This window comes from Mytilus trossulus, chromosome 2, assembly GCF_036588685.1.
Source record: "Mytilus trossulus isolate FHL-02 chromosome 2, PNRI_Mtr1.1.1.hap1, whole genome shotgun sequence".
NCBI lineage: Eukaryota > Metazoa > Mollusca > Bivalvia > Mytilida > Mytilidae > Mytilus > Mytilus trossulus.
The window spans coordinates 335,023-362,034 of NC_086374.1; the positions used below are offsets into that span (position 1 = coordinate 335,023).

The window sequence follows — 27,012 nt, forward strand, 5'->3', positions numbered from 1 at the left end:
AAGTTAATAATGGTTGTTTTATGTTATATACTATCATTTCTGGTATAAATAAAGGCAACTGTAATATACCGCTGTTCGACATTCATAAATCGATTGAGAGAAAAATCAAATCCGGGTTACAAACTAAAAATGAAGGAAACGCATCAAATATAAGAGGAAAATTACGACACAACATTAAAATATAACATACACGGAAACGAACTATAATCAACAATGGCCATTTTCCTAACTTGGAACAAAACATTTTAAGAAAAGAAATGGTGGTATGAACCTACTTTTGTGGCATGCCAAACCTCCCGCTTTAATGGCATTGTTAAACATAACATTAAAATGACAACATTATATTATAGGAGATTATCAAGAGTAGCTTTAAGCTTTAGTTTTATTCTTAGATACATGATTTAATCTTTACAAATGATATTTACTTTAATCGCTATGAGTAACTGCAAGTACTCTAATATCTGTACTTAGTGTCTTTTGTTTTTTTGTAAGTTGCTTTTGAGGCGTGGATCGTTAGTCCTTTTCAACTGAATTTTTATGGCAGTCTCAACAAAGTGTTGTTGTCATTCTGTTGTGTTTATTGTTTTGATGCTAGTTATCGTTTTTTATTTTGTTTTTAAATCTGTTTAGATGCAATGTTTATATCTAACATGACGGGATATTAGTGAACGATCTTTCTTACGAGAGCTTTAGATCGTTAAGAGTACCAAGACATGTACACAATGAATAAATTGACTAATTTTACATTTGACCGAGAACACACCTATTTGGGTGTATTTATTTAAATGACAAAAATTGCGAGAGCACAATCAGAATGTATTATTTTAGTACAGTCAACTACTATTTGGGTAAAATTAGCAAGTTATGAAAGCACTTTTTTTAAAGAAAGGCGACAGTAGTATACCACTGTTCAATAGACTTAAATCGTTTGAGGGAAATCAAATCCGGATTACAAACCAAAACTGAAGGAAACACATTTACTGTGAAATGAAAAACGGAACAATATAATCACTAATCTGGAACAAAAAGTCAAACGCCAGCATACATAAACACTATTATATTCCTGACTTGATAGAAATTTTAAAAAATGGCGAGGGGATAATACCTCTCTTATATAAATGTGAATATACTGTAGAAATCGGATAAGCAATCAAAACACTGAAGTGTGATGGTCACACTAAAGTGCGATAATCTGCAACGAAGTTATGATCTAATCACTGATGTGCAATAAAAGAGGGACGAAAGATACCAAAGGGACAGTCAAACTCATAAATCTAAAACAAACTGACAACGCCATGGCTAAAAATAAAAAAAGACTTAAAAGTTTATATGACGCTTGTTTTAAATCTTCAAATGTCTTTATTTTTGTAATATGAATAAGGCCGTCAGTGTTATCGTTTGAATTGCTTCACATTGTCATTTCGGGGACTTAAATAGCTAACGATACGGTATGGGCTTTGCTCATTGTTGTCGGCCGAAAGGTGACTAATAGTTGTTTATTTCTGTGCCATTTTGGTCTATTGTGGAGCGTTGTCTCATTGGAAATCATACTTAATCATCTTTGTTTATACTTATTATTATGTTATTCATAAGTGTATATATGTCATGATACCAATCTCTATATCAGATATGACAGGTAGACAGACTTCTATTGGTCAATTGCTCAGCAGACTTTTTAAGTTACCTGTATCATTTCTTTTGTCATCATACTAATTCTTATATCTGATTTGACAGGTAGACAGATTTTTATTGATCCATTATACTGATGACTAGGACCTTTTAAGTTACCTGTATCATTTCTTTTGTCATCATACTAATCCCTATATCTGATTTGACAGGTAGACATATTTCTATTGATCCATTATACTGATGACTAGGACCTTTTAAGTTACATGTATCATTTCTTTTGTCATCATACTAATTTCTATATCTGATTTGACAGGTAGACATATTTCTATTGATCCATTATACTGATGACTAGGACCTTTTAAGTTACCTGTATCATTTCTTTTGTCATCATACTAATCCCTATATCTGATTTGACAGGTAGACATATTTCTATTGATCCATTATGCTGATGACTAGGACCTTTTAAGTTACCTGTATCATTTCTTTTGTCATCATACTAATTCCTATATCTGATATGACAGGTAGACAGATTTCTATTGATCCATTATGCTGATGACTAGGACCTTTTAAGTTACCTGTATCATTTCTTTTGTCATCATACTAATTCCTATATCTGATATGACAGGTAGACAGATTTCTATTGATCCATTATACAGTGGGCTAGGGCCAGCATTCTTTATATCGTAGGTATGAACGAAATTAACTATATCGTTCTCTATGATGGTTAACTGATCTGGTCTCGATATTCTGTACGAGATAAAATAGTTAATAATTATATGCAATTAATGGAACTGAAAAGTCTATCGTGTTTTTTTTCAAATTAATAGTTGAAAGAATGATAAAACTAGTGAACAACGTGGGTGATCATTGTCCCTTGGACTGTTATACATTATGTTAGCTTTCAAAACACATCTAACATTCATAATGCGTGTCGGAGTCACGGCTTGGTATGATTAATTACCAAATGTACACATATCACAAATTTAATAATACTTTTAGATATTTGGATGATATTTTGACTCTCAATAATGACGACTTCAGTATGTATATTAAAGAAATTTGGTGACCTTCTACTATTGTTTTTTTTTCTACGGTCGAGTTGTTGTCTCTTTGACACATTCCCCATTTCCATTCTCAATTTTACATCAAAGATATCAGGTAAGAAATTTGGTATTTGCGCCGGACGCGTGTTTCGTCTACAAAAGACTCATCAGTGACGCTCGAAAAAGTATAAAAGGCCAAATTAAATACGGAGTTAAAGAGCATTGATAACCATAAAATCATAAAGGTTTTGCCAACTACAGCTAAGGTAATCTATATCTGAGGTAATAAAGGGGAACCTAAAAATGATAATTACCTATGACGGTGTTTCAGTTTCGGTGCGTTAATATATGCAACCCATTATGTGTTCTTAGAAATAAACTTATAAAATCACTTACACTTGCAAAACATTAAGTAGCTGATTTGTATTATCGGTAACCAAATATGATAAACATCGATATACAACTTTGCATTGCTCTTATCCTGTTTGCATCGATAAATAACACCTACCCATTTAATTGTACACTGACATGCAATTTCACACTAGCAATTAATTTCCATGAATTATCCGATATATCCATATCGGTACTGGTGGCCTCTACAAATGTGCTAAAGATTAGCTGCTGATCAAAATTACCAAGATTGTCGCCATCTTTAATCAATAAGTCACGTGACACTGTGAAGCGGGCATTGAAGATGACGATTTGTTGCTGAAATAATGTATTTCTCAGATCACACTGAACGTGTGTCTCATTGTTTTCGTCAACAATATTTCTACAGTCTACAGGCTCTGTAACTTCATCTGTCGGCTGACTAAATCCAATATATCTGGTATTGTTAGATATCTCAATAGTTATCTGTGTTCCATGTGACTGGTCCCCTTTGTTTGTCACTTTAATGGTAACAATTACTTCAGAAGTTACTCCTAATACAATTTCGTGTGGATTCAATGTGGCTTCAATCCTTAGGTCAGGATGACATGTCCCATTACAACCTGTTGAAAAGTTAGCCTGAAACAAAACAAATATCTTTTATTATAGTTTCTTTCGTCTTTGTCTGACTGTTTTCTAAAATTATCCGACTATGAATTCTAAATTATACCAAAAAAAATAAGGTTTCGACTCCATAAGACAAAACTGACCTTAGAATACTTTTGCTATGTTTTATAGTCTCGTTTGGTCATTCAGCTCTTCAACTGTTTCGGTTCTTATAATACACCCTTGGTTTTCAAATATTGGGCCTTCAACGTTCCTGATGGAGTTAAATCAATCTTTATATAAAAAAAAGATTTAGTATGATTGTCAAAGAGACAATTCTTTACAAGAGACAATCGACATAGATGTTAACAATCATAGGTAATTTCGGCCTTTAACAATGATCGAATTCCATACTACATAGTGAGATTTAAAAGGCCCCGTATGACAAGTGTTACACAATTTGAACGGGAAAAAATTAAATGTATTTATCAATGAATAAAAAGCAAATTCAGATACGGAAACATATAACAACCATTGAATTACAGTTTTCTGACTAAGGACAGACACATACACAAATGCGCTCGAGACGCATGAAATTTAAAAAACGATGTTTACATTTTTATAAACACTTGGTCGAGACCTATGTCATTATCAGCTCAGTAGGCAGTTCTTTGGTTATTGCTATGATTAGTCACAACACTAATAGGTATCACTTTGTATATACAGCTGTTTTCCAAACTACGCCTCTTTTGGGGAGATTTAGAATATTCATAGATGATTAATTTTGTTAACATACTGGTTACCAGTTCTGATCTGTAGGTTGCATATCATAGAGACATAACTCGGGAATGCTACCAGTAAATATACATGGGAATATTGTTATATTGAAATATGTGGGAACCTTACAGTCGAGGTAGAGGTAGTTAAGAAATTTAGTGTTAGTTTAAATTCTTAGAAGTTCGGAGCATATTAACGTTGAAAATATGCCGCACAGCCCTATATGTTGACCTTTAACAAATATAGTAGTGCATGTGAACTTCCCATTCTTGGACATGATGTTTTAAAACTTCATAGTAAAAGTGGTAGAGTTTTTGCCGTAAATGGAGTTCCAAAATGCATTGTCAATATTTAAAGAAATGCAACCTATAACGCATTTATAAATTTATTATTATGAAGAATTAAGATTTCAGCATGTCTGGTGAAGTAAAATCCAGAACACCGCCTGGGAAGCAAGAAATTAAATATTCTAATGCAATTATTTTGTATCAATGATTCTGATTGGATGACAGTTATCGTAAAATTCTCTATCTCCTTCTCCTGTCTCCGCTCCGTGTCGCCAGGTAAACTAAATTTGCGACAGTAAAACTACCTATGGACGTCCTTAAAGCTTCAAATACAATACAGTTATCTCTTAATTTTGTCGGGGTGAATTAGAGTTCCCGACGGTATCGCAAATTTAATAAGGTTGTTCTATACTGACATTTCTCTGATTATAATTACATTTATCATTTAAAAGTTAATAACAAACTAAAAATAACAAGAGAAATAACTCCAAGTTTAATTACAGAAGAGAGAAGATTTTGTTGTTGTGATTTATATTCTCAATCTTTACTTATGTCTTTTGATTTCCATAGTCTGATTTGGTCTTGTTATCAATTTTAAGATGGTGTCCTGTAAGCAACTGTGACATTTTAACTGAAAATGGCAGGACAGGTAAATCATGCATATAAGAGGGACGAAAGATACCAGAAGGAGAGTCAAACTCACAGATAGAATATAAATTGACAACGCCATGGCAAAAAATAAAAAGACAAACACACAATAATAGTACGGAATAGAAGACACAACATAGAAAACTAAAGACTGAACAACACGAGCCCCACCAAAACCTTGGGGTGATCACAGGTGCTCCGGAATGGTAAGCAGATCCTGATCTACATATGGCCCCCCTAATGTTACAAATCCGGTAAATAGTCTAATTTGGTAGGTCACATTCATGAAAACATTTGTGATGACGTGAGATACACCCATTTCAGTCAAATTTGGAAATGATGGGGGTGCGTTTGTTTTGTTACTGTAGTTATCAGGATTTGTTTGCATGTTTGTTCTGAATTGATCTCACGATTGGAACATCGCTCGTATTTATTAAGAGCAGCTAAAGTTTTTTCATCTTTAAAATTGTCCTGTACCAAGTCAGGAAAATGGCCATTGTTATGTTATAGTTAGTTTCTGTGTGTGTAAAATTTTAACGTTGTGTTTCCGTTGTGTCGTTTGTTTTCTCTTATATTTGAGTGTGAATTTACATTACTATAAGACGTGTCACGGTACTTTTCTATCCCAAATTCATGTATTTGGTTTTGATGTTATATTTGTTATTCTCATCGGATTTTGTCTAATGTTTAGTCCGTGTCTGTGTGTGTTACATTTTCATGTTGTGTCGTTGTTCTCCTCTTATATTTGATTTCCCTCAGTTTAAGTTTGTTACCTCAATTTTGTTTTTTGTCAATAGATTTACGAGTTTTAAACAGCGGTATACTACTGTTGCCTTTATTTAAAGATGTGACTACTTTGTCATTTCTGGCTTAACCAGTTTTAAAATAACGTTTATAACGTAGACTTTCATCTGCGCCATTTGTATTTTAATCGATTCAATCCCTTACACCTATACCTATCAAGATACATTACATACTGAGTCTCTGTTGATTGTAAGAGAATTGTCCAGTACAGGTTGAACTTCTCCCAGTAGTGGAGTATCACTAAGTCTGTACGTTGTTTCCATAACTAATTCTTCTTCCAGCGAAGCAAAAAACTGTCTGTCCACTGCCTAATAGAAGCAATATTCTTTATATTTATTTATATTTATATAATTGTAGATGTATATATTAAAAAGATGAATCCTAACAATGTAGTATAGTCTAATTCCTATACACACAATTTCAGTACATTGTTGTCATGAAAATTCCACTGCAGGATCGTATTGATAAACCCATGATGGTCGATATACACCCAAATATGAATCGAATAGAATGTTTACCCGACCTTGAGTCAAAGTGTATATACACCTACCATCGGGTCAACAGAATTAAATCTTAACCTACGGGTCTACCAGGATCGGGGGCTTTAACAGTTACACCTACTATCGTGTTCGTGTTTGCATCCAATATTGAGTACACTAGGATTAACACCAGCCACTCGAAAATACAAAGTCAGTTGTATACAGATATTTTGGCAGGGAGCATGTATGGTATTGTAAGTAAGTATGGAGTAATAAAATTTCATAGTCAAAAATAACAGACAATATTATAGTTACAAACACAAGTAAATAAAACACGAAAAATCAGGTCCTACTCATAAATGTACTCAGTGCATATATATAATCTCTGGTAAGTAACTTTCGTTGGTGTAACTTTATAACAAAAAAAGCGAAATGGTTATTCAGACAAACATGATGATGTCCGTAGAGATTATAAAATATATTTTATAGAAAACGATATTTGCATTACGACAACTACGGAGGAAAATGATGATTTTGAGTGTTCATAGATAAAGCAAATGAAATTGGTTCAAGCTAAACGGTCGCCTTAACTTACAAAAAGATTATTCGATGTGAATTCATTTTTCTGACATACCTTTGAAGAATTAATTTATGGTATTTTTTTTGACGTTTTGAATAGAGGAGGTAGATACCAAGTTTCTAAACTCATAAGAGGAATAATCACTGACATAGCCATATTGATAAACAAAACAATAACCAAAAGACGAACATTTTAATAAAGTACTCCTTAGAAAACTGAAAATCAAACAACAATCCTACAACCCAAATTGGTCAGTGATCTTGATCTGAGTTTTTTTTAGTTTGTTTTGGTTGGTATTGTTCCATATTTACTATTGTACTTTATTCTTTTAATTTTGGTTTCTATTATTACGCCGTTTTTATTTTTGTCTTCGTGAGAATTGGTTGAATTCACCTCTGATTTTTATCACTTACTTGGATTTTTTTCTTTTCTTAAAAATATAAATAGTTTTACAAACCATCACAATAGCGTAGTACTCCATACATGATTCTGACAAATGTTTAACTTGAAATCTTTTTCTTTCTAAGTAACCACTTCCAAATTCTTCTGTGTCTGATGAAAGATGAACCCGAGACGGTTTACTTGGTGATGACATAGTTCTCAGAACATCCGAGCTTAGATTATAATCAACCACTAGGAATTAGAAATACAAAGGTACATTTGATTAAAATAGAATATTGTTCCATGCTGTATCAATTGGTAGCATATTCAATTGTTATCAACAGTGCAGTTATGCTCTCATTACCATTTGTTTTGTTTAATCAAAACCTATTGTTAGTAAAATCTGTTTTATTTATACAGCTGACGGAGAAAACAAACTTCAAGTAATAGCCTATCCTTCGTAGAAAAGGTTTAGATCGCATTCGATATACCTTTTTGTTCGCTTGTTACTGTGTTCACCATTTACCATAAATAGATCGTGTAAAGGTTAACGTTTTATACTCACAAATTGAATCCGGAACTGAAACACCAGAGTAGGAAAAGCACAGTCTAACTGTCACACATGGCCTGTATAATTCATCTTGACATTTCAGTTCAGAGGAGTTCAGAGGTATATCAGATGGGGAAATTTCAATAGTATTGTTAAGCTTTATAATAGGTCTGCCTCGTAATACGGTTACAGTATTTGACATGTAAGATCCCACTAAGAAATCTAAAAGAAAATAAGTTACTATTATAATCGATTGTCTGCAACATAAACACAACTGACCCAGAGGCATTCAAGGAACAGCAGATATTTCCAAAATAATTCAATTTAAAAATATGAGACTGCTGAATAATAAGAAGGTTTTATTATTTTCACTCCTTTTGGAATGCCCCATTTTTATGTCATTTCAAAGTTCATACATAAATGATAAATATGCAAATGCAATTCGTGTTTTTTACCAAATTATATTGTTGGAAGACTATTATAGGAAAACTCTCAGAATTCTGTAGTTAACCAAATTCATCATTAAAATATTCTTTATTGTGTCAACCAAAAGTTAAATAACGGAAAACACGAACTATAAGGAATTCTTTTTAAAAAGTCAATAACCAAATAGCAAAATCAAAGGCCAGAAACACATCAATCGAATAGATAACAACTATTATGTTCCTCACTTAGTACATTCACTTTGTTATGTTTCAGGACTACAACTGTTATAACCCAATATATATTATATGTCGGTGAGACAAACACGTATATCGCCTGATTGCATTATAATTTTTCTGTAATTCTTATCAGGTTGGTCCTTTTCTTGACTGATTATTTATTACTATTTAATCAACGTGTGGTTTAATCCACCATTTTCTGTTATGAAATACCTGTACCAAATCATGATAATGTCAGTTGTTTTCCATTCGTTTTGATGTATTTGAGCTTTTGATTTTGACAAAAAGTCAAATCACAAAAATACTGAGCTCAGAGGAAAATCTAATCGGAAAGTCCATAATCACATTGCACAATTAAATGACGAAACACATCAAAAACGAATGGACAAGAACTGTTATAATCCTGACTTGGTACAGGTATTTTCAAATATAGAAAATGGTGGATTTAACCTGATTTTATAGCGCCAACCCTCTCACTTTGATGATAGTGAAATTAAGTTACATTTACAATGAAGCGTGAACTAAACAGACATAATAAATAAAATAGTCAAAATATGAGTACAGCTGTCATCATCGTGTAACAATTTTAAAAGGAACAATTTAACAGAACACAAAAACATCTATCTACAAACATATTCATTGATTCGCGTGTCTGACGTCAGAAATTTTTATACATCACATATATTTTTCGTTCAATGTATACATGGTATAAACAAACAATTTTAAAATAAGGACATTCCGTTTTGGATTTTCCTTGGAGTTCGGTATTTTTGTTATTTAACTTTCTATGAATAAATAATAACGATTAAATAAATTCTCGAAACATCTTTCTTCATTACCTTGATAATTGTTATTGTCGATGTCATATGCAGTAGAAATGTACCAACCAAACGACTGTAAGTTACTGCTTATATCTACAGCTTTAATTTTCTGTGTGAATGTTAGTTCAGTAAAACCACCGTGGTAGATATATACAGCCCCTTTATTACTATCCTCATACGGTGCACCAACGGCTACATCTGTGAAAGGATAATATATAACCTTCTTGAGACATGGATATTAGATACTACTTTTTGTTTAAATTCATTTTTATATCGATTAAACCGTTGGTTTTCCCGTTTGAATGGTTTTACACTAAAAAGTTTTGAAATCCTTTATAGCTTGTGGTTCAGTGTGAGCCAAGGCTCCATGTTGAATGTCGTACTTTGACCTATAATAGTCTACTTTTATAAATTGTTACTAGGATGGAGAGATGTCTCATTGACACTCTATCCTATATCTATTGAATTTAGAAGCGGTTGAAAAAAAACTTTACGACAAAAGAGATTATTTCAGCTTCAATGTTTTACTTCCCATTTCTACGTAGCAATATTCCAGCCAGCAGCGCCTGATAGAGGATAGCTGTCTACTCTGAAGTTATTTAACCAGGACTTTTAAATGATGAAGTTGAAATAATTCCTTCGTCAATTTTACTGACGCTATCACTAGTTAATTGACCGTTAACGAATATCCGTTTCATAAATGATAGCAGGATCAACTTTCTGGATCACATGAGATCTCTCCCAGTAATTTTAGGGTTTCAATTTACTAAGTCTTTGGCTTTCTATGTTGTGTGTGTGTGTGTGTGTGTGTGTACTATTGTTTGTCTGTTTGTCATTATCTTTTTAGCCATGACGTTAAAATTGAGAATGGAAATGGAGAATATATTAAAGAGACAACAACCCGACTAAAGAGCAGACAACAGCCGAGGTCCACCAACGGTTCTTTAATGCAGCGAGAAGCTTCCGCACAGGAAGCGTACTTCAACAATCATACAATACTAACAAAGGCCAGAGTCTCCTTACTTGGGACAGGCGCAAAATGCGGCGGGGTTAAACATATTAAAACGATTCAATTAAACTCATCATAGATACCAGGATTGAAATTTTATACTAACACCAGACGCTCGTTTTGTGGAGAAAAAAAAATCATCAGTGACGCCTTAATTAAAAATGTAAAAAGACATTTTTTTTTGTTATCAAATACCAAACTGAAGAGCTAACGAGAAAGCAAACGGCCTATTTTGTGAATGAATTGATGTAAAATTGAAAACGGAATGGGGAATGTATCAAAGAAAAATGAATGAAAAAAATGTAACACGTTAGCAGACTACAACCACTGAATTACAGGCTTCTTACTTGGGACAGGCCCATTAATACAGAATGTGGCAGGATTAATATTTTAGCGGGATCCCAACCCTCCCTTGCCCTGGGACAGTTGTGTCAGTACATGCATCTAAGACTTAATTTTATTTTAATGTTTCTTTTCGACTTATGAGTATGAATGACACTATGGTATCTTCCGCTCCTTTGTCTTTACAGTAAACGAAGACTGAATTAAAAAGTTCCATTTCTAAACTAACTGCCCGTGGTACCCTTATATCCAACTTTATTTATTATTATACCTTTCTGTGCTGTATAAATCGTCCCCATTCTGACATGCAAAATACCAAAAAAATATGATAAAAGAGATGATTTTTCACTTCCTATCGTTATTTATCCATTTTTAGATGGTGACGTTCCCTTGTCACCATCTTACGGTATTTATATATCTCAACTTGTACGATTCGCTCGTGTATGTTACAATGTTTTAGATTTTAACGAGGGAAATTTATGTATTACTGAAAAATTATTACACCAGGGTTTTCGATATCATAAACTAGTCAAAACATTTACTAAATTTTTATCATCGGTATAAGGACATCATTCGTAAATATAGCTAAACATGAAGACTTCTTATACGTTTAGGTATTTCACATCCAATTTTTTTTGGAAATATTCTTTATAAAGCACAAAAATAACAGTATTCACCGCAGAAACTAACTTAACCCTTAAATAAACTTATTAAGAAGGGTGTAGTTACGATACTGTTGTCAGGTCATTAAAGATTGCATATATTTGCGTTAATATTGATTCACTTATAGGGTCTTTGCATCGGAACTAAACACATTTATTCAAAAACCAGTTGTTGGCATGACACGGGTAATGTTCTTCTCATAAATTTATGATGGTATGATACTACACCCCCAACGGGAAGGATTGTGCCTGATATTCATATGATAAAATCATAATCTTTCAATCAGTTTAATTGAAGTCTGGAGCTGGCATGTCAGTGAACTGCTAGTAGTCTGTTGTTATTTATGTCATTTTGTTAATTTTCTTTGGTTACATCTTCTGACATCAGACTCGGACTTCTCTTGACTTGAATTTTAAATTTACGTATTGTTATGCGTTTACTTTTCTACATTGGCTAGAAGTATGGGGGAGGGTTGAGATCTCATAAACATGTTTAACCCCGCCACATTTTTGCGCCTGTTTTGCGAAGTCAGAAGCCTCTGGTCTGTGTTAGTCTTGTATTATTTCAATTTTAGTTTCTTGTGTACAATTTGGAAACAAGTATGGCGTTCATTATCACTGAACTAGTATATATTTGTTTAGGGGCCAGCTGAAGGACGCCTCCGGGTGCGGGAATTTCTCGCTACATTGTAGACCTGTTGGTGACCTTCTACTGTTATGTTTTCTATGGTCGGGTTCTTGTCTCTTTGATACATTCCCCATGTCCGTTTATAATTTTACTTCAAATCATCTCTGTTAATCTACTGGTGAACTGCTATGCTGTACCAAATTGCTATCTTTTTGGCTAAAGTTCCCTTATTTTTGTCCTTGTTTAAATTTCTGATTATCTACATGACTGTTTTTAACCATCCAAATTCTGACTAATGTATTCTCATATGTGTCATTGATTTTATCTCTGATACACTACAGTCATGTACCAAATAACGGACATTTTGAAACACACATCATTATATTCATTTGAATCTGTATCAGCGCTACAATGCAGTGATCTACTGTGATATACGTACCCTTATATCCATCTTTATTTACGTCTCCTATACACTGTAGTGCTGTACCAAATCGTCCCCATTTTGTCATTCCGTGCAAATCTTGTCCACTCACTTTGAGAAGTACATTTGACTGTTCATATGTAAAGAAATATCATACATAGACATATAAGGCTATCTTTGGTTAATGCAACATGTACATTTTTTGTGTACAATTAGGAGTTTAGTATGTATGGCGTTCATCATCACTGAACTGATATATATATATTTGTTTGGGGGTCAGCTGCATTAAAGACTTGTTGGTGATATCATGATGCTGTCTGCCCTATGGTCGGGTTGTTGTCTCTTTGACACATTTCACATTTTCATTCTCAATTTTACATTTCATAAAACGGGAATACAAAGAGGTAATTCCCTTACAAATATCACTAACCATGCCTTTCAAGACAGTAAATAGCATTATAGTCGAATAACAATGATTAAAAAAATAGGTAACAAGTCAGACGTTGTTTTAGAAGACGTTATTATAATGTTTGTTATTCGTAAGCTTTGAAACAACGAAACAGATCTACCGTCCAAATGTTTTATACGTTATTTTTTACACTTTGGAAGAAGACACCGATTGACTGTTCATACTCACGTGTCGACAACCTAATATGTAGCGCTGCTGTACTGATAGAAAATACGATTGATACTTTATTTGTGAAAAGTCGATGCTTAAACCATGATACTTTTGTTCCAACCGTTAAATCTACTTACATCTGTATCCCCATTGTATATGTAGACAACACCTGAATCTATTACGTCATTGGTATATTGGAGAGGTGCTCCGATAAGTAAATCATCTATTCCATCACCATTTATATCGTCAAAGACAATAGAACTCCCAAATCCACTTCCAGACTGTTACAAGAAAAAAATCATAACGGACTCATTTATTTTCGAAGGTAAAGAAGATTCTATTTTCGTGAACATTGGATTTGGCGTTTTTAAACTAGTCTGCATACAAGCCTATCTAAACATGGTATTTTGTTGAACAAATAAATCCGTAGTGTCCATGAAATCAAGGAAAACTTGGTTTAACATGACTAATAATGAAACGACAGTACTAGTGATGTAATCTGCCAATATTTTGATAGTATTTTACACGTTTAAGGTTTATCCATTGACTACGTTACGTCGGAACTGCAATTTGCATATCTTTGTATTTGAACTGTGATGAATATAGTTATAAAAGGTAGCAATCTTACAACTTGATACGCCAGACGCGTGTTTTGTCTACATCTATACATAAGACTCATCAGTGTGACGCTCAAATCAAAATATATATAAAACCAAATAAGTACGAAATTAAAGAGAATTGAGGACCAAACATTCACAAATATTGTGCCAAATACAACTAAGGTAATCTATGCATGCTGATGAAAAGTGGACGCAAGTACAGTTCTATTCGTCTTCCATTTTTAGAAACCAGAAATACTTGTCCAATCTTTTAATTATCCACGGGTTTGAATATTATCGTTTTATAATTGTTAGTTCTAAGAATATTATTCATACTATTTGTAACAATCATTGTATATATAATAACGACTTTAGAAACGCAACACTCATTTGTTGATTTTTTTTACCAAATCTTTTTTGATTCTCTTTAAACTACTTTTCATGCTTATCATGCTTCTTTCTCCTTACAAAAAATCAAAATCTGACTTACCTTTGGTTATTGAACATACCGAATTTTTGAAGTCGCACGAATTTCTTAGAGGGAATTTTTTGTCCCTTTAAAGATTGTTTCAGTTTTTTGCTCTGTGAAACAGTTTTTTCAATCCTTCGCCTTACTTAAATTTTTTTAATGTTACATCTCCATTTTTCCAATACTGAGAAATAAAAAAATTGACTTCAGAAACTCGTCCTACTGTCCTTCCGACAACGATACAAGTACAAAAGATTTGTTGCTGGCCATAAATGAACAGATCAACGCGTAGTGACAATGAAACATCAACATAATTTGATTATGCAACGTCATTTGCCAGACATGTTTACGGCCGCAACGTCAACTGCTAACCAAATTGCCGAGTGCCATTGAGTACAGATTCATGCCATAAATGTTTCCCCTGAACTTCATTGCCAAAAAATTGACTGAAGGAAAACCCGTAAAGCCCTCAAGTCCCATCCGCCTAATTGCCAAAATCAATTAATGGGTTGAACAAATGCAAAATCAGAAGGTGTAAAACAGAACTCAATATATGTCAGACAGAATTTGTTGACCTTTCTGACAATCATTTTGGCGTTTGTAACAGGCAGTCAACGCTTTTGACGTTGACACATTCGTTCAAAAATAACTGGAAAATAATCTAGTGTTGCGTTTCTAAATTCGGTCAGTATATATTTACAGAAAATATATCTATGTGCATTTATGAACTTATATAGTCATATGGGATAAAATATCTGACGACACATAAAACACATTTAAATTATACTATTCATAGTGTATAAACTAAACAGAAACATTTAAATCTATTGTTAATATTGTATAAGCCAAAACATACCTTTCGACCAGTAAACTGTTTCCTCAAATATAACTTCTTGTCAGTAAGTTTTAAACAAAAAACAAAAACCTATAACAAGACACAGTGCTGAAGTCAAAATGGAATATAAGCAAATATAAATATAATTAGTTATCGAAGGTACCAGGATTATAATTTAGTACGCCAAACGCGCGTTTCGTCTACATAAGACTCCTCATAAGTAAGATATGATATTAGTTGAACGTATAATACAGTCACTGTTTCTACTTACGAAAAAAATTTAAATCAAAAGGACAAATATTGTCATAACATTGCCTTTTATAGCATAAAAGTGATTTTAAACATGAATACAACAAAATGTAGCATACAACTATCAGCTTCCCATTTATACGTTACAATCGTATATAATAATATTATGAGTACACACAATTGTTTAAATAAGAGAAACAGTAGCGTACCAGTGTTCAAAAAGTCATAAATCGATTAAATAAAACAAATCAATGTTAGAAACTAAAACAGAAGGATATTTTTTTGCTTCGATTGTTTATGTGTATCAACATTCGGATGTTTGTGTGCGACTCCAGTCGGATATTGCTGCCATTCCAATGGTTTGTTTTTGAATAAGATGTCGTTCGTGTTTTGTACATAAATGTGTGTGCCACTCGAGTGTTTAAATGTTTCACAAATCTAGTGTTGATTGTGTTGCCGTTTGGGAATGATTGTAAGTGTTGCAATTATTTGCCTCACTACCCAAATTGAATTGTATACCGATTCTTTGGTACTTTTTTTTTAAAAAACAAAAAGCCTCAACTGTATTTAAAAACTGAACGGAAATTTAAAGTAGTTGTTATATCACCCTCTATAAGAATCGAATGGAGAAGACTGTACTTCTACATAATTGGGCTGTAAAGATAACAACTTACTGCCCCTACTATTCCACTGTCCAATATAGTGTGTGGGGCTCCTAATACAATAGCTTGTGTACAATTTCCATCCGAATCTGAAAGATTGCCTGTGCTGACAGAGTAACCTAGGATGAAAAGATAAAGTCTTTAAATGATTTCACAATAGCTATCTGACAGTTTGATATATACAGTTAGTTGTAAAACCTGGTGTACAACGATCATGTGTGCATGTTTTCACACTACGGCAGTTATATAATTGCAGTGTTGATTGTATAAAACCATGCCTCTTATATATGACGTCAAATGTATATGAGATAACACTGAAGTTCAAAATCGACATTTGTGTTGGTATTGCTTGCTTTGACATTAAATAAAATTACTCTAAAGCAAGTTGACAGGTATCTGTTATTTTATTTTTTTTATCATGAAACTGTTCAGAAAAAAATGGCGCCTTTCGAAAGTGTCTTATAGGTTAGCTGCGAAGTACAAAAGTTCCAGATTTTCCTACAAGAATATACATAAGTCAATGATGACTATGAAGAATTATATCTTATGATCCTAGACTACAAAAAAATGCAATCAGTGGTTTGATTATTTCTAACTTTTTTGCATAGGTTAAGAATCATTCAGAGTATTTTGGTAAATTATTCTTTATATTCTATTCCTCCCATGGTTTGTGGATAACACATATATACATTTGTACGTATGATATTAGATAGCAACAACATAGTATTTACTATTATTAAAAACCTGGGACACATCAAATATATCATCTGAGAAAAGCGCGTCAGACGCATGACATTTATAATGCGTTGTTTTAATTCTTTTATTGTAATATTTTCTAGTAATTTTGAAAACGAAACGTTCGTGTTTATATTACATGTATCTTCTCCAGACGAAGGCAGTTTGTAGGTGGTGTTTATATTACATGTATCTTCTCCAGATGAAGGCAGTTTGTAGGTGGTGTTAATATTACATGTATCTTCTCCAGATGAAGGCAGTTTGTAGGTGGTGTTAATATTACATGTATCTTCTCCAGATGAAGGCAGTTTGTAGGTGGTGTTAATATTACATGTATCTTCTCCAGATGAAGGCAGTTTGTAGGTGGTGTTAATATTACATGTATCTTCTCCAGATGAAGGCAGTTTGTAGGTGGTGTTAATATTACATGTATCTTCTCCAGATGAAGGCAGTTTGTAGGTGGTGTTAATATTACGTGTATCTTCTCCAGATGAAGGCAGTTTGTAGGTGGTGTTTTTTCCAATTATTGGTCATGTGTCTTTGCTCAAAGCATTTCATCATAAGATAGAGTTTCTCGTGATTACTAGTGAGACAGTATTGATGCAATTATGTCTTACCCATTAAGCTGCCATGCTTTAGACCGTCCTGTACTGTTTTTTCAGCAAATTCAAATTGAGTGAAGCTATCAAAAAAGTTATCCGTCGTTTTACCAGTATACTTTAAAAAGCCACCTGTTGGTATAATAATGTGCTTTTATTAGTTGCAGTTCAAACATATTTACAATCCTTTCAGTAATAAACAAAAACACATCTCGCTATAAATTCTTACAATACTGTGGATTCATTATTATTTGTTGAATGCCAACTTTCGTAAATTTCGTGGGTTGACTTGAGCAACGAGATAAAATGTTCAATGAATGACATAATTGTGAAGGCTTATTTAATGACCTGGGCAAACAACGAACTTAAATATCGTCGACCATGTAAGTTTGCCTTCATTCACAAAAATTGCTAACCACGTATATAAATAAATCCACGTAATTTTTTTTATTCTTACACCAAAGAGCTTATTAATGATAGTGAATATATTTCTATAATTGATATTTTTTCATCTGGTCTTCCGTAATTTCAAAACACTGGTGTAATGATACAATTAAACGTAACTTGGTAATGACTCGATCATGTAAATATCAGTCGAATCGAACTTTACTTCAGATTAAGATTCAAATGTTAGTGTTTAAATATATAATGTCTAATATAAAAGTTTGTAAACCAAAGTGCTTTCATAATTTATGATCTGAGAATTAAAGAAAATGTTTGTCTGATGATATTCAGAGGGACTTACAGTCAATCAACAATGGTTAAAAAATAGCAGATTTGTTTCAGAAATAACTGTTTGTTATTCTGTTCTGTCGTTCTGTGTTTTTTAGTCTCTTATAGTTGATGTGTTTCCTTTTCCTTCAATATATAACACGGATTTTTCTTCTCTCAATCGATTGATGGCATTTCAACAGCAGCATGCTTCTTTTGCCTTTTATTTGTGTACAGCATTATAATACAAGCGCATATATTATTATTGAAAGGAAAATTATAACATAACATTTGATTTCGATAAAAAAAAAAAAAAATTGTGTATGTGTCTATAAGTATGAAACGAACCTTTATTTGCAAAGAAACCTGGAGCTCCTATTAGTATGTCTAACATTGAATTATCTTCATACTGTTATATAAAACATAAATATGCAATACATCAAATCAGCAGAAAAACATCAAATCAAATATAAAATACACGATGGGAAGATCTTTCAAAACTTTTTCAAAAAGAACGTAAGCTTTCTACAAATACTTTAACATAGAACATATTACTGAAGCACAGCAGCTCATTCGTATTATACAACTAGCGTTTAAAATAGGGTATATAAAGATTTCTACTTTTTTACCAAAGCTTTCAGAAATGAAGACTTTGCAATCATATATTCTTTAGATTTTTGCGTCCAAATGATCGAGAGCGTTTGGTACACTTTTGCCTTGCATTACCTTTTTTACCTTTACTTTCACTGGTCGGGAACACTACCTTACATTTGAATATGGAAATGCGTGAATAAGCATACTTTTGTCTTCGCACGTGTTATTGTTTATTTTCGTTTGACGCAATTTATTTTTACCTGGGTTTTTGACCAACCCACTAAATAAGTAACAATGCATGATCGACTACTACGTGTTTAAAATCAACCAAAAAAAGCGTGTTATTTACTGAAATACAACACTTTTTTATGCAAAGCGGGATTAACAAGATCGCTTAGTTTTTCATTTTTTTTTATCACAATTTATAGTTCTCTTATAGTATTCTTTCCATGCTCAGATTTCAGGTACTCGTCCACCAGACAGCAGGGAAACAACAGTGAAAAATACAATAACCCATAAGACAAACTTACTAATGTTAACTAAGCCGTCGATAATAGCCGGTGCTAATATCAATGGGGTTCAGCAACTTTTGTATAGCTGGTAGATATAAATAGTTAAAGAAAAATTAGGATCTTATAAATGTTGTGTTCGTAAAAAGGCGAAGACTTAGAGTTTGTTAAAGATCTGATTAGATTACTAAACTTTTTAAGATTTCACAAAATATATTTTATGATGTTGTACCTTTTTATGATTAAAAGGTAATTTAAATCGAGGAAAAGAATGTAAAATTGAGAAAGGAAACGGGGAATGTGTCGCAGCGACAACAACCCGACCAAATAGCAGACAACAGCCGAAGGCCACCAATGGGTCTTTAATGTAGCAAAAATCTACCGCACCCGGAGGCGTCCTTCAGCTGGCCCCTTAAAAATATTTTATTTATTTCTTTGTCTTCAACAAAAAGGAATATTTATCAATCGGTGCCAATTATAGCCAATTATACGGTATAGGTATTTCTTATTGTTGAAGGCATAATAGATGCCTATCACTACTTACATTATCCATTTCATTTGAGCTGAAATGGGGAATAATACCACATCTCCTTATTTTTGTATACAAACATCTTTTAGAAAGTTTGATGTTCCATTATGAAATTTATTTACTAACGTCTGTAGAATACTATGTAATACTATCATTTTGAGAACTTAAAAGGTACAGAACATGCACAAAACCTATATCATCCATCATGTTGCATCGAAACTACACAAGACCTTTTGAAATTCTTATATGACAGTGTTAACAAAATCTTAAGATATAATTGATTTTTGACTTATTTCTGTATTTGAGACTTTCAAACTGCTCATTTTGTTCTGAAGGTAGTGAAACAGCAACTGTAGTTTCATTTTGTTTTTCGTCTTTTCAAAGTTTAATTTTTTTCAAATGGAGACATTGGATTTTTTTAACGGACTCGTACATTTACAAACCTTATTAAAACTATGAATGATGTTATCCATTTTATGTGCGACAGGGTGGTAGCACTGATATATTTTGTAAAATTTGCAGCGTTGGAAATAAATCTATTATATTTCTTTTATCTATTGAATACATTTATTCTTCTTTTGTATATTAAATAAAGCCGTTGTTGATTTTTTTTTTTTATTGTTTTATACATGTTATTTTTGGTCTTTTTATAGCTTACTTTTCAGCATTGAACATCAAATTGCTTACTTTACAAGAATGTGTCTTGGATGGAAAGATGTCTCATTTGGCACGCATAACTCATCTTCTTATTTCTTTATCAAAGGCACGTTTTAGAAAAAAAACTTATAGGTAATATGAAACCTACTATGATCCGGAGGATTTAAACAATTGAGGATATTGCGCATACGTCAATAGAACAGCAGCCGAACGATAAGAATACCTCTGAGGTACATTTTGGGATAAAATTAGCAACAGACGGATATTATCGATGGATGAGACTATAAAAAAGAGGGACGAAAGATACCAAAGGGAGAGTAACACTCATAAATCTGAAACAAACTGACAACGCCATGACTAAAAAGAAAAAAGACAAACAGACAAACAATAGTACACATGACACAACATAGAAAACTAAAAATAAACAACACAATCTCAACCAAAAACTAGGGGGGTCTCAGGTGCTTCGGAAGGGTAAGCAGATCCTACTCCACATGTGGCACCCGTCGTGTTGCTTGTGAGATAAAAACAATCAGGTATAATAGTCTATTTCGGTAACTCACATTTATGAAAGGGAAGGGGATTGTACTAACGACGTAAGGAACATATCCGATATCATTTGTTAAACGGTTATTCCATAACGGTCAACCAACTCGTGATGGTGTCCATAAAATTTACGAAGAGATGATTTCAACTTCACCATTTTGAACTCTTGATTTAATAGTGTCATTGTGAGCAACCACCCGCTATCAAGAAAACCATAATAGGAAATGCAAGCACGGGAATATCGTATCAATTGGGAGATATATACACCGTATGCAGGAATGTTGCTACTTAGAAATAGAAAGTTCACAATTGGAAAGCTGAAATCATCACTTTTGTCGTAAAGTTTTGTTTTCAATCGACCCTCATTGTCAATTTTTAGATGTAGGTCAAGATATCAGGCCGACTTAACTGTATCTGTTGTAGCTTTTATCTCTATACTAATGGGATAGATGCGTTCGACATAGTCAAATGTTGAATTATTTAGTTAAAGAACAACATCTATATAGCGGAAAGTAGAGTAAAGGGATAGTGCTAACTTCTTGTCTTTCTTCCTAAGAAGTTCCTGTATGAAGTCAGCCTCATAATAAGAAAGAAACAAGACAGAAAGAAGAGGGACACAATTCGTTCCCATTGGAATACCGATAGTCTGTTGAAAAACCCGTCCTTCGAATGTAACAAATATGTTGTCAATCAAGAAATCAAGCATCTTGATAATGTCAGTTTCAGAGAATTTTTTGTTTGAATCAGTGTGATCTTTTACAAAGTAGGATTTATCCCTTCCTAAGACAAGATACTTGTATCTTCGTTGTCCATTCTTTTTAATGAAACAAAGCAATACCAACTCTTTCAATTTGTCTTTAAGTTTAACATGTGGAATACTTGTATAAAGTGCAGAAAAGTCAAATACTATTACAAGATGAAAGAGAGTTAGATTGTATGTACTCTAAAAGATCTTTGGAATTTTTTAAGTATCCACATCTGATTCACACCACCTCTAGAATAGGTATTGTCACAATAAATTTGAAACCCGTCTATGATTGCTGATAAAATAAATGTTAATAATTTAGATAGAGGTTTCGTGGAGCACTTGGAAGACCAATCAATATACCGTTGTTTGTAAGGATACTTATGCAGTTTATGTATTCAATCCAATACAGTGATGGAAGATCCAGTTCATCATCTTTGGTTGAAATTCCAGACTTATGATTATCCTGGATTTCCTCTTTGGTAAGTGTCGTTAGGGTATATGTTGGGTTTCCAAGTGAATTGTCAATACCTAATTCGTTTATCAAGCAGTTAATGTAATGAATTTACACACAAAAACGATGTTGTTTGGGGCTTTATCTGCGGGACCAACAACATATTTGTCGTGAAGGTATGATGAGTGCTTTGCAACATTAGGGTCTTTAAAGATTAACGTAGCATGGGCATTGATGCCCTGATTTAGTTTCTTAATTCTGATTTGTATTAACGAACTCACTGCCTTAATCTATTCAGAAAGAGTGTATATTTTTCCTTCTCACGCTTAGCCCATTGTCTTGCATAATCCTCGACTGAATCCATCAAAATTATAAAGTTGTATTTCTCATTGATGGACTTTGGCTAACGATACGTTGGACCTTTGAATAACATATGTCGTAGTGCAGTGTTATCAAAAATGTTAAGGTCACCGGTAATAACGTGGCCAGCCGGAGTATATGTGAATTAGGAACTAGCACAAGTGCAATCAGAAGATTTAGACTTGAAGTCGTCAATATTGAGATCATGCAAAACGTGTTTGTAATTGAAAATTTTAGTTGCAATAGGTTTGATATAGGTAGAAATGATTGGTACAGATTAATCTTTGAAATTAGGAGGTGTTTTCGATTGAACTAATTTATGATGAAGGATATTGCTTAAGTTGACGCCATCGAGACCGTTGTTGGCATAGGAAAGATTAAGGATTTTTTTTTCTCTTTTTCATCTTTTCCAATGCGGACTGGCTTAAAAAGTCTGTGACTTGCAATATCCGATATTATAGCTGTAAGTTTGTTTAAATGAGGGTTTAAAACATTGGTTTCCAAACATAAATTGAACAGAGAATAAAGTTTTGAAAATAACAACAAAAAATAGACAAATAATAGTCCAAAAGACACAACATAGAAAACTAAAGACTAAGCAACACGAACCCCGACAAAAACTTTGGGTGATGTCTGGTGCTCTGGAAAACATTTCTGAGTCAGTACATCAATTGATCGCGAGCATCTTTAAGCTATTGCTTAAACATAGTTTTATTGTTGACTGTTTATGTTTTTAAAGAACAATAATGAGAAAACAACCTTGAAAAACTCCTACTTTTCATGTGTATACATGATATCGTCTTATTGTAGAGTTGGACTAATTCAAATACTAGTAGTACTTTATTTTGAAATTTTACTTTTTTACACAAGTATTTCTCACTTCAAACCAAAAGTCATAATGAAAGACTTGCTCTGATTCATAGATTAAATGGCAAACATAGATACAAAGATATTATCTAAGGCTGTGATTACTGTAGTTGTGACAAAATAAAACTGTTGATAGTTATATGCTATTTATCCAAGGCAAAATTCGAATGTTATAATAGTTTGAAATAGCTTTATTTTATTACCTTTTTGTTAGATATTGAAAGTCCTATCTGAGCAAATATGTAATCTAATTGTTGTGGATATTTTTTTTGGTTTTTGAAGAAGTTGTTTTTAAACTGTTTCGTTGTATACGACTGCAAATTTCTATCTATGTTGAAGCACCTTCCAATAGGATGGACAAACTTGGAATTTTTCAGAGGTATCATATTCTTCCAGAGAGGAGCACAAGTCTTAAAAAAGTAAGCAAATATAGTACATTAGTTCAAGAAGTACAACAATAGATTATCGCACAAAACAAGTCAGGATGTACAAGTACGCAGGTGTTTCCGGTAAATGTAAAATAGACATTAATTACGCTGCCTCGTGTAGAGAAAAGTTAAGCATTTTTCAAATGATTTTTATAGTTCGTTCTTATGTTGTACTGTTATACCACTGTCCCAGGTTAGGGGGAGGATTGGTATCCCGCTAACATGTTTAACCCCGCAACATTATTTATGTATGTGCCTGTCCCAAGTCAGGAGCCTGTAATTCAGTGGTTGTCGTTTGTTTATGTGTTACATATTTGGTTTTCGTTCATTTTTTTACATAAATAAGGCCGTTAGTTTTCTCGCTTGAATTGTCTTGCATTGTCTTATCGGAGCCTTTTATAGCTGACTATGCGGTATGGACTTTGCTCATTGTTGAAGGTCGTACGGTGACTATAGTTGTTAATGTCTGTGTCATTTTGGTCTTTTGTGGATAGTTGTCTCATTGGCAATCATACCACATCTTCTTTTTTTTATATAATTATAACAAATCTTTGAGGGGCCCGTTAGCGACCTGTTGTTAGTAGTCAGCACTTCTGTGTTGATTTGAGTTATCATTGATATGTCCATTATAATAAATTAACTGTTAACAAAACTTTGAATTTTTGAAATACTATGGTTTTTACTACCTCAGAAATAGATTACCTTAAGTGTATTTGGCAATTTTTTGGGAATTTTTGGTCGTCAATGCTCTTCAACTTCGTGCATTATTTGGCCATTTATACATTTTTTGATTCGAGCGTCACTGACGAGTCTTATGTAGACTAAACGATCGTCTGGCGTATATATAAAATTTTAATCCTGGTATCTATGATGAGTTCATTTATTTCTCCCTATCTAATATACTCTTTCTTCCCAGAGGCAGTAAAAATTTTCCACATCCTCATCCCGGATGGTATCTATTCCAAGACCTAACTATTGTATATATTTTTAATCTATTCTCCTCCTGAACATGCATTGAATATTTTACACTGGACGTTAGGCAAATCAAAATCAATCATTATAGTTCCAAATTAAAAGACCAATATTTGACCTAGAAGAGTTTATATTAGGTATAAATTTGTCTGAAAAGCAATAATGGTTTCGTGATGATCATCTGTATGTATACCTTAGATGAAAAATCGTGTCTACAACGATTTCTATATGATAGTAAAATCTGTATGTGCGGACATCTATATGAATGGTAAAAAAAATAACCTAATAGTATATAAGCAATATCTAATAGAGTCTCGTTTTCAATATAATTTTCATACGTAATTTTGAAAGTTAACTGTTTGCAGGGGCGGATTTAGGCGGGGGCGTGGCGGGCGTGCGCCCCCCCTAAAATTTGCAAAGCATGGGTTGACTTCAACATATTTAAAGTATCAGAAGAGACCATTCAATCTTTTTTAACATTCAAAGTATATAAAACAGTCAGTTTAACAGAATCAACGTGATTACTAATCAACTGACCTACGCTTTATTAAAGTTCTCATGATAAATGGTTTCAAAGGAAGGTGTCAAACGGCAAATGCAGCTCCGCGTTACGCGGAGCTGCATTTGATGACAAATATAATAGGTTTTTAGCAGTTAAAGTAAAAGCAAATGTTACATTGTATTTGCGAATCAATTTGTTTGATAATTGAAGTTCCAAAACATCCCTTACTCACTTTCACAATTACATCATGACACGTCAAGAAAGCAGTCGGCAGGTGAGATTCTTTTATAATATCCGTAATGAAAGATAGAAATACTGTTTCACGCGAAAGGTTCGTTTATTAATTTGTTTCTCTGTCTATATTTATTTCTCATTTGCAACCGAAATATTTAGCCGAAATCTGTACCGTATTACTGTATGCTTGGATCCCTAGAAAATTAATATAACTGCGTAAATCATTTTGATTTTAGTTGTTTGTGGCGAACACAGTAAAATCTGGCACAACCTCCGAAAATCAAAAATGTAAAAAACAGATAGTATGAAAGGACAATTAAAAATCGCTGGTAAAAGTAGAAATTTTCGTTTGAAAAATATATTGGCCTGGTGAGCAATTGAGATCTGTCTCGTCTCACATTGCGTCCGTCTGTCCGCCCGTCTATCTGTAGATTGTTGTCAGGTGTGGATTAATATAAAAAAGAAGATGTGGTATGATTGCCAATGAGACAACTATCCACAAAAGACCAAAATGACACAATTATTAACAACTATATGTCACCGTACGGCCTTCAAGGCGGTTTCAGCTTGAAAATTTAATTCCTCGCTAATTTTAACACACAATAGTTCGAGATATCAACATTGCACCCCTTTAGAAGAATATTTCAATAATTTACCTAAAATAACCTCCAAAAATTTTTCGCCTCGATCCGCTCGGCGGAAATAAAAATTGGCGCCCCCCCTAACTTGAAATCCTGGATCCGCCCCTGGTTTGCATAATGCCACTGACTGGTTATAAATAATGAATTATGCATTGACATGCATTTGAGGTTCTTATCATGACATTAAAGGCATACATCGCAATTCCAATGGAACTACATAATGTAAAATATGTTATTTAGGTATCCTGTTAGCCCTTGTTGCTAGATAATGATTGAATCGTCTGCTGTGTCTCAATGCATTTGAAACTAGAGATTTTATTCTCTTGTCTATGTAAAATTCTTTTCAAGATTATGTATGATTAGAAGAAGTTGCAATGATTGAAACGTCTGTTTCAATCAATGTAATTACTATTGCAATTAATCTTAAAATATCATAATTAAACCAAGAAAGAAAGAATAGTGTGACTCCTGAAGAAGTCATAAGTGAATTGGGTTTTGATAAAAGTATAGCACAATGAATAATTAGTTATCAAATGTACCAGGCTTATAATTCGATACGCCATATTTTTTTTACATTACATAAATATACTTTTATATTATAATGATAACGGAAAAGTAACTAAGGGGATATCATATATTAAACATATTTTTGATAATTCTGGTATGTCCAATATATGAAATGCACAGTTTGTTGATAAATGGGTGTCAAAATAAATTGAGCAAAAACTCTGCCGTCTCTCTGACTCAACTATATTGATGACAAGTACCACTACGTTGTGAATTGTGCAACATTTAAGT

The 27,012-nt window shown here is 33.0% G+C and overlaps 1 protein-coding gene across 1 annotated transcript in view; it reads right to left on the bottom strand.

Annotated features, from left to right (window-relative positions):
- LOC134706192 (integrin alpha-4-like) overlaps positions 1 to 27,012 on the bottom strand; it is a 55,013-nt gene that overhangs the window by 8,474 nt on the left and 19,527 nt on the right. Inside the window, exons 4-16 of the mRNA XM_063564901.1 lie at positions 23,641 to 23,847; positions 18,525 to 18,585; positions 17,484 to 17,597; positions 16,144 to 16,250; positions 15,242 to 15,310; positions 13,455 to 13,598; positions 12,717 to 12,828; positions 9,655 to 9,834; positions 8,169 to 8,375; positions 7,680 to 7,855; positions 6,337 to 6,471; positions 3,181 to 3,680; positions 2,205 to 2,376 (exon numbers count right to left, since the gene is read on the bottom strand). Coding sequence (XP_063420971.1) covers positions 2,205 to 2,376; positions 3,181 to 3,680; positions 6,337 to 6,471; positions 7,680 to 7,855; positions 8,169 to 8,375; positions 9,655 to 9,834; positions 12,717 to 12,828; positions 13,455 to 13,598; positions 15,242 to 15,310; positions 16,144 to 16,250; positions 17,484 to 17,597; positions 18,525 to 18,585; positions 23,641 to 23,847 — 2,184 coding nt within the window. The remainder of the gene's footprint in view (positions 1 to 2,204; positions 2,377 to 3,180; positions 3,681 to 6,336; positions 6,472 to 7,679; positions 7,856 to 8,168; positions 8,376 to 9,654; positions 9,835 to 12,716; positions 12,829 to 13,454; positions 13,599 to 15,241; positions 15,311 to 16,143; positions 16,251 to 17,483; positions 17,598 to 18,524; positions 18,586 to 23,640; positions 23,848 to 27,012) is intronic.